Here is a 14,488-nt window from a genome sequence, read left to right on the forward strand (position 1 = left end):
GGTCTGAGAGCGGGTCTGAGAGCGGGTCTGAGAGTCTGAGAGTGGGTCTGAGAGTCTGAGAGTGGATCTGAGAGTGAGTCTGAGAGCGGGTCTGAGAGTCTGAGAGTGGATCTGAGAGTGAGTCTGAGAGCGGGTCTGACAGTCTGAGAGCGGGTCTGAGAGTCTGAGAGCGGGTCTGAGAGTCTGAGAGCGGGTCTGAGAGTCTGAGAGCGGGTCTGAGAGTCTGAGAGTGGGTCTGAGAGTCTGAGAGCGGGTCTGAGAGTCTGAGAGTGGGTCTGAGAGTCTGAGAGTGAGTCTGAGAGTGGGTCTGAGGGTCGGTCTGAGAGTGGGTCTGAGAGTCTGAGAGTGGGTCTGAGAGTGGGTCTGAGAGTCTGAGAGTGGGTCTGAGAGTCTGAGAGTGGGTCTGAGAGTGGGTCTGAGAGTCTGAGAGTGGGTCTGAGGGTGGGTCTGAGAGTCTGAGAGTGGATCTGAGAGTCTGAGAGTGGGTCTGAGAGTCTGAGAGAGGGTCTGAGAGTGGGTCTGAGAGTAGGTCTGAGAGTCTGATTTCCCTCCCCCCTGCCCGGTGTATGTGTGTGTACGTGTGTACGTGTGTACGTGTGTGTGTACAGACACCAAGAGTCAGTCAGTCACCCAAAGAGAAGCAGTTCCAGCCATCACATTAGGGGTGAGTTCATTAAATGTTTGACCAAATATAGCAGGCTAATTTTTAAGTTGATAATTTTGTATGGCCCTTGAATGATTTTATAAATATCAAAATGGCCCTTGGCAGAAAAAAGGTTCCCCACCCCTGCTCTAATCTATCACTCATCATCCCATACGGAAAAAGTAAACAAAATTAAAAGTGACCTTGGGAGAATTTTAGTCATATAGGATCACTGGACAATACCTATCTAACAATAGTTAATACCTATGCCCCTAATGAAAATTAACAATCCTTTTTCCAGGAGCTAACAAATTTTCTTTATTCTGTCCAGAAAGGTCTTCTAATTCTGGCAGGAGACTTAAACGCAATAATGTATCCAAACCTAGATAAATTCCCCAGTCTTCCACCACCACATAAGATAGTTCCCACCACTCGTGGACTTGTATCCATGACCAAGGAACTGATGTTGGTCGACTCATGGAGATTAATGAACAATAAGGTAAAAGACTTCTCTTTTTTTCCCCTCATCCCCATAACAGTTATTCACAAATAGACTATATCATAATAGACCAACACATTAGTGATAATTGTCAGGAATCGGCGTTCTCCTCGCTTCCCACACAGAGCACTCCCTCTCCGCAAGGAGTCCCTGGACACACAAAACATTCCTGCCTTACCGGTCTCCACGGCTCCTCGCCCCTGCCGCCGTCGCGGGATCACTCCCCTCGGCGATTCCTCTGCTCAGCGCCGGGCACGCCCACGCCCTCCTACACGCACGCCAGCCTCAGACGTTATGCGCATGCATTCCCAGCTTACAGAGCACACACCTAACAGAGCACTTTTAACCACTGCTCCTGCAGTGAGGCGTCGCCCCCAAGCATCACACAGTTCCATGCAAATCAATGATTACACTCAGCTGGTCTGTAACACCTCTCTCCTATCAGGGAGGACTCCTTGCAGTCCTCCAGGCCTGCCTCCTTTTCCCATTGGCCTGCCCAGCTTTATTATGCCTGTGCTTCCCATCACTCCTCGCTCGACATAGTTCTGTATGGAAGCATTTGACTATTCTCTCAGTGACTCCTCAGGTATTGACGTGGATTGGACGACTACCCCCTCTGGCTCTCGACTTTGGCTCTACTTGGACTTCGTGACTTCTGGCATCACTGTAACACGGCTTATACCTTCGATCATCCGCAACTCTCCTATCCCTGACCTTGGCAACGGCAATAACTACTCCTCCTCTACTACCGGTACCGGCAAGTATTGTCTTCATTACTATACCTGGCCTGGCAACACTAACACCACACTCCGGACTCGCTCCCTTTGCTGCGCGTGCGTGTATCCCTACGTCCCACCTCAGCACAGGGGACGGGTCTGGTCTGCGGGCAGCACCGGCGTAACAATAATATTTCCTCAGCAATAATTGCCCCCTCTGATTGGTCGGACCAATCTACACTTATAACTAAACTGGGAGGCCTCAGGTCCAAAAATAAAACAAGGTTGTGGTTTTTAAACGAATCTCTACTGTCGAACCCACATAATCTTCAATTAATGTAAGAGGAACTGTTCCAATATTTTTAAATAAATAACACCCCGGAAGTTTCCCCTTTTACCCTTTGGGAGGCCCATAAGTCAGTGATTAGAGGTAAGCTAATTGCTCTGGTTTCTCGAAAAACAAAAGAAAAAACAAAGCAAATTGAAACACTAACACAAAAATTATCAGAACTAGAAACTATACATAAAACAACCCCTCCCGGAAAAACTACAGGCAAATAATTTCAGTACTAGGCCAACTAAATCTGTTGTTAGTGACAAACGCAGAAAGAGCTATAAGATCATATGATTGAGCAAAGCAAGGAGGTAAAATAAATTGTAATCAGTTCAACGAAATGACATACACATAAAGTTCCACAATTACAGTCAAAATACACTTACTGGGACGGGGGCAAACGAAATAATTGGTTTCCAGAAAGAAATCTTGAAACAAAGTCTTTAGGAGCATTTTTCCAGGAGCGGGCATTACTCGTGAAACGGCTTGGAACTGTCCTCGGTCAGCGGTGCAAGTCGCAATCGCTGTGTACTCCGACGGAGCTGCTTCCTTCGTTCTGCCACCACTGTAATGGCACTTGGGATCTTGGTATCATACGAAGTCTTTGATGAATCTTCTAGAACCTTAGGTAAATCTTGGATGAATCTGATTCCCGATGGGCTGCAGGAATTTTTATAGGGTTCAGAACACTATACCTATCAAGTGCAGCCAATCTCTCCGTGGGAATAACTTGTCCCACCTGTCCCGGAGTTGCCAATAATTCACAAGCCTGGCAGAGGGGGCTTCTCATTCTGCTAAGAGCATGGGCCAACCTAGCACCTTTGCCTCTTAGCATATGAGACCCAGCCCCTCTACCTGGCGACAGTAAGTCTGGGCTGGCCACCATTTGCCAAACTGCCTGGACTTCACACTAGGATGGGGATACTTGAGGAACCCCTCCCCAACTAACACCTTAGGGACACTGAGCCATTTCAACTCTGGACTTTTACAGACATTGTGGCATCAAGCCAGCGGGATGCCTTAGAAGTCCGGAGCTGCACATTCTCAGCTCATTTACAGTGAGTCACTACACGCATACTAAGTGGGTTGCTACAATAAATGAGTATTTCCCTATTTCTGGTGTTCTGAATGAAATTGCAAATATACCTATTTATGTTTAATACACTATTTGAGGGGGACTTTCATTCATCAATTTTTATAAAACGCGATAAAAATTGAGTTATGGTTGTTTTATATGTTTCTCCCTGAACTATGCGCACAGCAAGTTTCAGAGCGCTGGGAGCTTCCTAGCAGAAGTTAGCACACAGCCAGTGTCAGAGCGCTGGGAGCTTCCTAGCAGAAGTTAGCACACAGCCAGTGTCAGAGCGCTGGGAGCTTCCTAGCAGAAGTTAGCACACAGCCAGTGTCAGAGCGCTGGGAGCTTCCTAGCAGAAGTTAGCACACAGCCAGTGTCAAAGCGCTGGGAGCTTCCTAGCAGAAGTTAGCACACAGCCAGTGTCAGAGCGCTGGGAGCTTCCTAGCAGAAGTTAGCACACAGCCAGTGTCAGAGCGCTGGGAGCTTCCTAGCAGAAGTTAGCACACAGCCAGTGTCAGAGCGCTGGGAGCTTCCTAGCAGAAGTTAGCACAAAGCCAGTGTCAGAGCGCTGGGAGCTTCCTAGCAGAAGTTAACACACAGCCAGTGTCAGAGCGCTGGGAGCTTCCTAGCAGAAGTTAGCACACAGCCAGTGTCAGAGCGCTGGGAGCTTCCTAGCAGAAGTTAGCACACAGCCAGTGTCAAAGCGCTGGGAGCTTCCTAGCAGAAGTTAGCACACAGCCAGTGTCAGAGCGCTGGGAGCTTCCTAGCAGAAGTTAGCACAAAGCCAGTGTCAGAGCGCTGGGAGCTTCCTAGCAGAAGTTAGCACACAGCCGCTTTTATTATTTAAGATCTGGACTTAGAAACATTTTTACTCTCGCCACCTTATACCTGGTGGGAGAGACTCCGAACCCCAACACTGGGTTCTGGGCATATACCGGGGGACCCGTAAATGTGAATTCCTCCTGCCCGGTCTTACTGTTCTGGTCTGTGCTGAAGCAGGGAGATCTGGCCGTGAGCCGCTGCTTCCTAAGGAGGATTTTGTCCGGTGGTCTGTGTCTTCATGTCTCCAGGAATCTGGTAGGATTCCTGGGTACATGTTTTGGGGTAACCAGCAACTCTGGCCCCCTTCTACCCAAACACACCCTGACAACATTTGTGACAAGTGACATGAGGGTGTTCTGTGCAGAGATGAAAGCCTTTTTTCAGAAAGAGTTGTGGGACATGCGCAAGGACTTAAATTGTCTGGGAGAATGAACGGACAATTTCGAGGCGAAGTTAGACTCCACGGTGAAGGCCCTGAAAAGGGTAGAGAAAAATGCGGCCACCCTAAAAAAAACAGTACTTGACCTGGCAGATAAATTAGAAGATGGTGAGAACGGGGACCACAGAAATAATTTTAGGCTGCGCGGGATGCCGGAAGCCATTACAGACCCAGAGGAGTTCATGTCAAAATGGCTGACCCACATGTGCACTGATAAGACGGAATCAGAGCTGCAAATGGACCGATGCCACAGGGCGCTCCGGTCAAGACCGCAGGCGGGGGACCCACCCAGAGACATCATCATCCAGATGCATTATTATAAAATAAAGGATAAAATTTGCCAGACGGCCAGAGCAGCTTAGACTTAGAATTTGAGGGAGTGAAATTACAAATGTTCCAGGATCTCTCCCCCACAACTCTTGCCAAAAGTAGAAATATGGCCCCTATCACTAAAGCCCTCAGAGACACCAATATCAGATATCGCTGGATGTTCCCGCTTGGCCTGATGCTGCTGAGAAACGGGGCTGCCATCACGATGAGGAGAGTAGAGGAAGGGGGCGATTTCCTTAAAAAACTGGGACTAACCTCAGAAGCAGCTTCTCTGGGCCTTCCTGCACAGAGCAGAGATGAAGATCTGACCCCTGCGACATCGTGGAGCAAAGTGGGAGCGGTGGGGCGAGGGAGGAAGGAAAAACAGTCTAATTGATGGCAATTAAGCCAATTGGGCCCTTAAGTCTTACCACAGTACTGTAGTCACGAGCATTCCCTGGTCATACGCCACCTGGTGGCCAAAGGGGAAAGATGGAAGAAGACAGCCATTTTGAAGAGAGGGACCGGGTGGTCGGCCCCAGAGTTATCCAACAAGAAAGGGCGTAAAATAAAAGGGAAATGTTGGGCGTTTAACGACAAACACTGCACGCTGGGGGCGGGTTGCAAGTTTAGACGTGAGTAGGTCACCCGGGCTTCAGAAGGACGTTAGACTTAATTCGTCGGAACTTTTGGTGGCCCAGTATGTCTAAAGACATTGCGGAATACACTCGCGCTTGTCCTGTATGCGCCCAGAACAAGAGACTTCCACAGAGACCTCAGGGACTTCTCCTCCAATTGCCAGTGCCTGCTCGTCCATGGTCCCATATCTCCATGGATTTCATAGTTGACCTCCCTAGGTCTAGGGGCTTCAACACCATTTTAGTTGTCGTAGACAGGTTTTCGAAGATGGCCCACTTCATCCCCCTCAAGGGACTGCCCTCCTCTCGCGCCCTAGCAGACATTTTCTCCGTGCATATCTTTAGGATCCATGGCATTCCATCTTCCATTGTCTCTGACAGAGGATCCCAGTTCGTCTCCAAGTTCTGGAGGACATTCACTAAAAGACTGGGAATTGTCTCTTCCTTCTCCCCTGCATACCACCCCCAGTCCAATGGACAGACAGAGAGAACTAACCAATCGCTGGAGAAATACCTCAGATGTTTCATCTCCGATTCCCAGGACGATTGGTCCCAACTCCTCCCGTGGGCAGAGTACGAGGTCAATTCGGCCCGAAGTGAATCCACCCGAGAATCTCCATTTTTTGTCAATTATGGGTTTCATCTTCCCTGCCTACCTATTTCCAATGTTGCTTCTGGGGTACCGGCGGTAGACGAACGGATTTCCACTCTCCAAGACATTTGGTCCAAGGTACAAAAGTCTCTCCACAAGGCCGCCGATACTGCTAGACTTCAGGCCAATCGCCACCGTCGGCCGGCACCCAACTACAAGCCAGGGGATTTAGTATGGCTCTCGTCAAGAAACATCCGCTTGAGAGTCCCTTCCCCTAAACTGGCTCCTAGGTTTTTGGGACCCTTTCCCGTCGTGGAGCAGATTAACCCAGTGGCGTTTCGCCTTAAACTACCACCCTCCATGAGGATCCCAGACGTTTTTCATGCCTCGCTATTAAAACCCCACATTGCCAATCGTTTCTTTTCTAAACAGACCAGCAAGCCAGATCCAGTCACGGTACTCAATAACGAGGAATACGAGGTACAAGCCTTACTGGACTCCCGCATCTCCAGGGGGCAGCTTCAGTTTTTGGTCCACTGGAGGGGTTTCGGACCCGAGGAGAGGTCTTGGGTTCCGCTCAAAGACATCCATGCGCCAAGCCTCCTGAAGACTTTTAGGAGGACATTTCCGGACAAGCTGTTCTTGGATCGTCCTGAGGCCGATCCTGAAGAGGGGGGTACTGTTAGGAATGTGAGCACACAGCGCCTCAGGCGGAGCTCACGGCTCTCTCCTTACACTGCTCAGACCCTTCCACTACAACCATGCAAGCCCCCTTCAGCTTCAGCACTTACCCCTCGGCATGGTGGGACGCTCCACGAGGTTCTTCCTCCACGCTCTGCGCCGCAAGCCGTCGGTGCAGAATCGCCGCCCCACGCGCACTCCACGCTTCCTCTCATGTGCACGTCGGACTTACAGTGCACACACAAAAGCCCTTGGACTTATCCCCACTCAGGCTCTGCCCCCAAACACCGCACGGTTACAATCTGGCTCTTGCTGAGTGTCACCTGAGCTCTAAGAACAGCAGCCAATGTACTGAAGCTCCCTGGGCTCCTCCAGGCACGCCCCCTCTCCTGGTTGGCTGTTCCAGCTTTATATACCCTCTCTGTTCTGTGCTTCCTCGCTCGTCACAGTTTTTGTATGGGTGTGTCACAGTGCTTGTTCTTTGATTCTCTCGGTTTTGACGCGGCTTGGCAGACTACCCCCTTAGGCTCTCGACTTCAGATTGTTCCTGTTTACGTACCTTTTGGCTCCCTTCGACCACGGCACTCATCTCGATCCTTCCATACATCTCCTACCCCTGATCTCGGCAACGGCAACGACCATTCTTCTGGGAAAATGGTACCGGCAAGTATTCACGCAATACACCCCATCTGGCCTGGCACCATCTAATACCACAACCCGGACACGTCCCTCGCTCTGTCGGTGTGTGTATTCATACCTGCCACCTCAGTTCTAGGGACAGGTCTGGTCTGCGGGCTACTCCGGCGTAACACATTGTCATGATGTGATTTGGGCTAGCTGTGTGTAATTCTAAATCCTGTCTTTTACATAATTACCATATGTCTGTATTTATGCCTGTGTTAGCAATTCCCCCCAGATTAGATACTGCACCGACACACTTTATTCGAGCAAATACCCAGTATGTACCTGGCAGATACCTGGAATGCGCCGCTCCTCACCTCTGACAAGCCCCGTTGCGTTTGCCTTCCCAGCCTGGGTTCATGCCTGGCTGATGGGCGGCTGATCTGTTAAATGATAATGATTAGGATTTAATAGGCTGCAATGCTTCGCGTGTCTACCAGATGGCATAAATTCATGAATTGTAATGCAGTATATATATATATATATATATATACTGTGCAGTATTGCAGCCAGCGGGAATAAAATGCTTCAATCCCTGCCTGGAAAATACCTCAATGCACTCGGGCAGAAAACAGTCACAAACCTCAATACACCCGGGTATACCCGAATTCGTGGGACTAGCCGAGCTCGAATAAAGTGTGTCGCCAGTGTACCTGGTATTGTGTGGTGATGGAATTAACATGTCAGCCCTGCAAATGTAAATGATGGTACTATATGTGCCTGTTCCTATCATTTTGATGGAGGGGGTTTCTGTAATCCATTTAGCTGAACTGTTCCATAGAAAAGATATGATCAGAACAAAGGTAGGGCACTAGTTAATAGAATCAGTTACCAGGTCTGAGCCCCAGGCACTGTTTCTCTTGGCTGACTACCCTTGCCCAAAGTTAAAGGATAGCCACCAAGGGTTATATAAGGGGTATACAAGAAACACTGCTGGTCAGAGCAGAAGAGTCTAACAGAGGAAGAGACACTCTGGGAAGGAGTGTGGAGTTGGACTGTGACCAGCTGGAGATACATGTCAGAGTGGCCGCTGTGTGTTCAGCACTCTGATATCCTGAAACAGAGAAGCGGACAGGGGAAAGTGGGTGAAGTGGGTCCCTGCACCTAGGAAAAGTAGATCTCATTCCCCAGACCCCCCCGTAAGTGTGTATATTTTTGTATTTTGTATTCTTGTATGTTTCCGAGGTCTTATCCAAAATAAACCTCATTTTAATTCACTGCCTTGTTTTGCTCTGCGATTGATCCCTTAAATATAAATGGTGTTAAAAGACCTGGTCCACCGTGACAATAGTATGTGTGAATATAGGTTAATAGAAATAAAGTGCAGCTTTTTATTCTATTCCCCATTCCCAGAGACTTAGAACCTGTAAAAGTGTATTTTTATTAACATTTGTGTTGGGTATAAAATGCACTGTTGTGCACGGTATTATGAGCTGGGACTTTCAGGTCCAATGTTCTGAGTGAGCCACTGAGCTACCAACTTGGTTCCAGTGAGTCAGCTCAGACATCGGACATGAAAGCCACAGAGGATGCCTGAGGTGTGAAGACCATTTGGGAAGGAAGGAAAGGCTCAAGTACCCACGTCCTGGGATGAATGGAAGTCCTCCGGACTACATTTTGCCCCTCCAGACTTGGAGGAGCCTGACCCAGCGAGTGGCATCTCAATAGCAAGTGGCTAAGGTGGCAAACTTGTGTATGCCCTTGGCTGATTAAGAATCCTCTCTTGCCCAGCTTCACTCTGATTGGCTGGTAAGAAAGTTACCACACTGTTATTGGCTGTAGTATTTTGTTAATGACATACTAACATACTATAAGAATCCCTCAGCCAATCCGGTTAGCAGATTCTAAGCGCCAGAAGTCAAATTCGGAATGACCAGAAGAGGCCTTATGGAAATAGCAAGAGACCGGCTTCAGAAAAACCAAGACAAAATATTTTCTAAGTTCCACTTGTTGCGCCCAAGTTCTGAGAATTGAACGTAGCGGTTGCGGCTGGGATTTCAAGACGATTTTAGTTCCAGGACTTTTGGAGCTAATTCCCGGTCATGCAATTTCAAGAACTCTGGAGAGAAAGGAGGGGTGAAATCTGCAACTTCATGCCGATTTGAGTTCCAGGGCATTTCGGGCTGTCCTGGTCAACTAAAGACTCTTGTTTAACGTGCAAAATAGCTAGGAAAGTCTAATATTTTACCCCAGTTCCAAGTAAGTGTGTCTCTTCTTATGTAGTTTGGATATCATTGTGTGTATGCCTTTTCATGCGAATAAATTTAAAATCTATTTCATTTTACCTGTTTTGATCAATGTATGATCCTGGTAAAAAGGTGTAAATACCTGGTCTCCGTGACAAGTAGCAGTGGAGTTATGGGCCAAGGAATTGGCAAACAAGCATATCATATTCTGGTCAGACAATTTGGGGGTGGTAGAGGCGGTGAGTGGGCTATCGGCAACGTCACCACCAGTGATAAGGTTATTGCGCTGGTTGGTCCTGCAGTGCAGGCGGGGGGGGGGGAGGGAGGGGGGAGGAGGGTATAAACTTTAAAGCAAAGCATGTCCCAGGGAAGCTTAATATAATCGCAGACGCATGTTCTCGCTTCAACTGCCCTACATTTAGGCGGGCAGCCCCAGGCATGCAGGAAAGAGGTTTGATCTACCCAAATCATCTGTATCAGTTAGGGCAGAGGAATTGAGGGATTTGGCGAAGCAATCGCTAGCCTTCCGCATGTGGAAAACATATAACAACGCATGGCGGCCGTGCCGAGTAATAAATAATATATAAGACACAGGGAGGGAGTCATTAATAATATATAAGACACAGGGAGGGTACCCAGCACTCAAACGGAATAATGAAAGAAAGTCAAAATAGCGATTTGTTTCTGAGAGTATAGCCACAAGATACCAGGGCATGTAGCGTATGGTTACTCAGAGTAGTGTAAATAGCAAAGAGTCCGTTTACAGATATAGTACAAATATACAATTAATGTGCACAAAGTGGAATGGGAGAACAAATGGGAAGGGAGGGAAATGGAGGAGGAAAAGACATGGGAAAAGGGGGGAGGGAACAAGACAAAGATAAGGGGGGCAACATTTTGGGGCATAATGCCCCTTCTGGCCCATTCCCCAGATCACCGTGATCAAGTGTACTTCCTTATGTCCTATAAGGACAGTGTCTCCCAACAAGTAAAAAAAAAAAAATACGCAATAGCAAAGAAATGAGTATACATGTGACCAAAGGATAATAATGCAAAATCCAACCTAGTGACTGGCAGCAGGGCTAATCTGAGTAACGCCCAACGGGGCTAATGGCTACAAGATAAGTCAATGGCAGAAAGGAAAGCAATGCAAAATCCAACCTAGTGACTGGCAGCAGGGCTAATCTGAGTAACGCCCAACGGGGCTAATGGCTACAAGATAAGTCAAAAGGTGAACTGATGGCAGAAAGGATAATAATGGAATATCCGGCCTAATGACTAGCGACAGAGCTGATAAGAAAAACACACAGACAGTGCTTAGAAACTAGAGGAGCCAAAGCGCAAAGTAGAAGCTGCTGTGAGCTACAAAAGCCAATAATGGGGTAACAGCAAAGTCAGCCAAGTGAATGGCGAGGTCCCCACTTACAGTAGCTGGTCAGGAGTATTACGTGCACCCAAATCCAGAAATGTCTCTGGCAGCAGCACTAGGAACTCCGCCGGTCACCTCGAGGTTCCCGGGCACCACGGTCATTGTTTATCTTCATTACACTGTTGGAGTGCTATTTAATCTATATACTTTCTGTAATGAAATAATTCTGCAGTTCTAACGTGCATTCTGTCTTCGCAGTGGGAGAAGCCGGCGCAGCGCAGGGGTCTGCCTGATAGGTCATTCTTTCATTTACTGGGCCTGGGAGCGGGCAGCGAGCACGCTGTGTTTGCAGCTGGCAGGGATATTAACATGCGCAGCCCTTTGCAAGCGATTAGCAGTCAGGGTTTAGGGTCACAGCTTGGGGTGTGGGGTGAGTCCCCAGTAAGTGGACATAATGGGGCCGCCGGGTGGCGGAACTGTCAGTCCTGTCATCATAGGGACACCGTGAATACCCGAAATGGGGCTCCACCCGATACGGATGGGCCGCAAATAGCGGTCCCCCGAAAAGACTGTGCGGGCCGGAGGCACCAACGCAGGCGGTCGGGCGATGTACCCCTGGCACCAATCTTAGGAAGCTGGGCTCTGTCCTATGCAGGTAGGCCCAGGTGGCCATGAAAAGGGGGACCTAGGGTGAGCGGACGACAGGGCGGCGGTTTGGAGATGGATCCCACCGGGTGGTTTGGAAATGGCTCCCGTCAGGACGGTAGACTAGGGCGGTTTGGAGAAGGGCTCCCGATGGAAGATACTGAAAATAGGGCTGACGACAAATGACTAGCAACTGGCTGACAGTTTATTTCTCACAATAAAGCTGAGACCAATTATTACTTCCACAAAACTGTGTTGTTTTAGTTTGTAGGTGGGGGTGTAAGTAAACCTAGCGGTAGGCACACTAAGCCTTTATGTGCGGCGTATTGTGTGTTGTTGTGTAGTATATTGTGTAGTTGTACGGTGTAGTGTGTGTAGTTTCGCGGCATATTTTGTGTAGTTGTGCGGCATATTGTGTGTAGTTGTGCGGCATATTGTGTGTAGTTGTGCGGCATATTGTGTGTAGTTGTGCGGCGTATTGTGTGTAGCGGTGCGGCGTAGTGTGTGTTATTGTGCGGCATATTGTGTGTAGTTGTGCGGCATAGTGTGTGTAGTGGTGCGGCGTAGTGTGTGTTATTGTGCACCGTAGTGTGGGTAGTTGTGCGGCGTAGTGTGTTGTTGTGTGGCGTATTGTATAGTTGTGCGGCATATTATGTGTAGTTGTGCGGCGCAGTGTGTGTAATGGTGCGGCGTAGTGTGTGTTATTGTGCGGCATATTGTGTGTAGTTGTGCGGCATAGTGTGTGTAGTGGTGCGGCGTAGTGTGTGTTATTGTGCACCGTAGTGTGGGTAGTTGTGCGGCGTAGTGTGTTGTTGTGTGGCGTATTGTATAGTTGTGCAGCATATTGTGTGTAGTTGTGCAGCATATTATGTGTTTTGTGCGGTGTAGTGTGTTTAGTGCTGCGGCGTAGTGTGTTATTGTGCACCGTAGTGTGTTATTGTGCACCGTAGTGTGGGTAGTTGTGTGGCGTATTGTATAGTTGTGCAGTATATTGTGTGTAGTTGTGCGGCGTATTGTGTAGTTGTGTCACACACCTGTCTGCTGTCAGATCTTTCACTTTCCGCTTCTTGCCGCCTTTCTTGGTCTTTTTCTGCACAAAATGAAACACTGATAAATACAGGCGCAAGCGAAACGGGGGCGCAAGCGAAACAGGGTGCAAGCGTAACGGGGGCGCAAGCGTAACGGGGGCGCAGGCGTAACGGGGGGCGCAGGCATAACGGGGGCGCAAGTGTAACGGGGCGCAGGCATAACGGATAGCGCAGGCGTAACGGGGGCGCAAATGAAACGGGGCGCAAGCGTAATGGGGGCGCAAGCGTAACGGGGGCGCAAGCGTAACGGGGCGCAAGCGTAAAGGGGGCGCAAGCGTAACAGGGGGCGCAAGCGTAACGGGGGCGCAGGCATAACGGGGGGCGCTGGCGTAACGGGGGGCGCAGGTGTAACGGGGGCGCAAGCGTAACGGGGCGCAAGCGCAACGGGGGCGCAAGCGCAACGGGGGCGCAGGCGCAACGGGGGCGCAGGCGTAACGGGGGCGCAGGCGTAACGGGGGCGCAGGCATAACGGGGGGGCGCAGGCGTAACGGGGGGGACGCAGGCGTAACGGGGGGCGCAGGCGCAACGGGGGCGCAAGCGCAACGGGGGCGCAAGCGCAACGGGGGCGCAGGCGCAACGGGGGGTGCAGGCGTAACGGGGGGCGCAAGCGTAACGGGGGCGCAAGCATAACGGGGCGCAGGCGTAACGGTGCGCAGGCGTAACGGGGGCGCAGGCGTAACGGGGGGCGCAAGCGTAACGGGGGCGCAAGCGTAACGGGGGGCGCAAGCGCCGGCAAAATGAGGAGCGCAGGTGTAACGGGGGTGCGATGGCATAACGGGGGTGCGATGGCATAACGGGGGGGCGCAGGTGTAACAAGGGGGTGCGCAAGCGCCGGTGCAGGCATAACGGGGGGGGGGGGTGGGGGGGAGAAAAGTGCCGGCATAATGGGGGGCGCAGGCGTAACAGGAGGGGGTGCTGGCGTAACCGGGGGGGGGAGGGGAGAGGGCATTGCAGGGGCAGTGTGACGTGAGTGGCTAACCAGGCCATCAATAAAGGTATTATACCCGGCTGGTTACCTCTGAGCCATATTGTTGAGTTTAGAGTGTCAGCTCTTGGACCCATCTGTTGTACATGAAATGCATGTGATTGTGTGAGAATAAAGAATTTGTGTGTGTTTTACCTTTCCAGGAGTGCTAACCAGTGGGGATCCTGAGGGAGGGACACATTGGTTGTACATGACATGTATGTGTGTTTTACCTTTCCTGGTGTGCTAACCAGTGGAGATTCTCAGGGAGGGACACATTGGTTGTACATGACGTGTGTGTGTTTTACCTTTCCAGGAGTGCTAACCAGTGGAGATTCTCAGGGAGGGATACATTGGCTGTACATGACATGTATGTGTGTTTTACCTTTCCAGGAGTGCTAACCAGTGGGGAGTCTCAGGGAGGGACACATTGGCTGTACATGACATGTATGTGTGTTTTACCTTTCCTGGAGTGCTAACCAGCGGAGATTCTAAGGGAGGGACACATTGGCTGTACATGACATGTGTGTGTGTTTTACCTTTCCTGGAGTGCTAACCAGCGGAGATTCTCAGGGAGGGACACATTGGTTGTACATGACATGTGTGTGTTTTACCTTTCCAGGAGAGCTAACCAGTGGGGAGTCTCAGGGAGGGACACATTGGTTGTACATGACATGTGCGTGTGTTTTACCTTTCCAGGAGTGCTAACCAGCGGAGATTCTCAGGGAGGGATACATTGGTTGTACATGACATGTGTGTGTGTTTTACCTTTCCAGGAGAGCTAACCAGTGGGGATTCTCAGGGAGG

At 49.9% G+C, this 14,488-nt stretch overlaps 1 protein-coding gene across 1 annotated transcript in view; it reads right to left on the reverse strand.

Moving 5' to 3' along the window:
- Nucleotides 1-2,662: 2,662 nt before the first annotated feature.
- LOC142485590 (IQ and AAA domain-containing protein 1-like) overlaps nucleotides 2,663-14,488 on the reverse strand; it is a 153,642-nt gene continuing 141,816 nt past the window's right edge. The window contains exons 10-11 of the mRNA XM_075584469.1: nucleotides 12,664-12,719; nucleotides 2,663-2,852 (exon numbers count right to left, since the gene is read on the reverse strand). Of these exons, the coding sequence (XP_075440584.1) occupies nucleotides 2,663-2,852; nucleotides 12,664-12,719 (246 nt within the window). The remainder of the gene's footprint in view (nucleotides 2,853-12,663; nucleotides 12,720-14,488) is intronic.

This window comes from Ascaphus truei, unplaced genomic scaffold, assembly GCF_040206685.1.
Source record: "Ascaphus truei isolate aAscTru1 unplaced genomic scaffold, aAscTru1.hap1 HAP1_SCAFFOLD_608, whole genome shotgun sequence".
Lineage (NCBI taxonomy): Eukaryota > Metazoa > Chordata > Amphibia > Anura > Ascaphidae > Ascaphus > Ascaphus truei.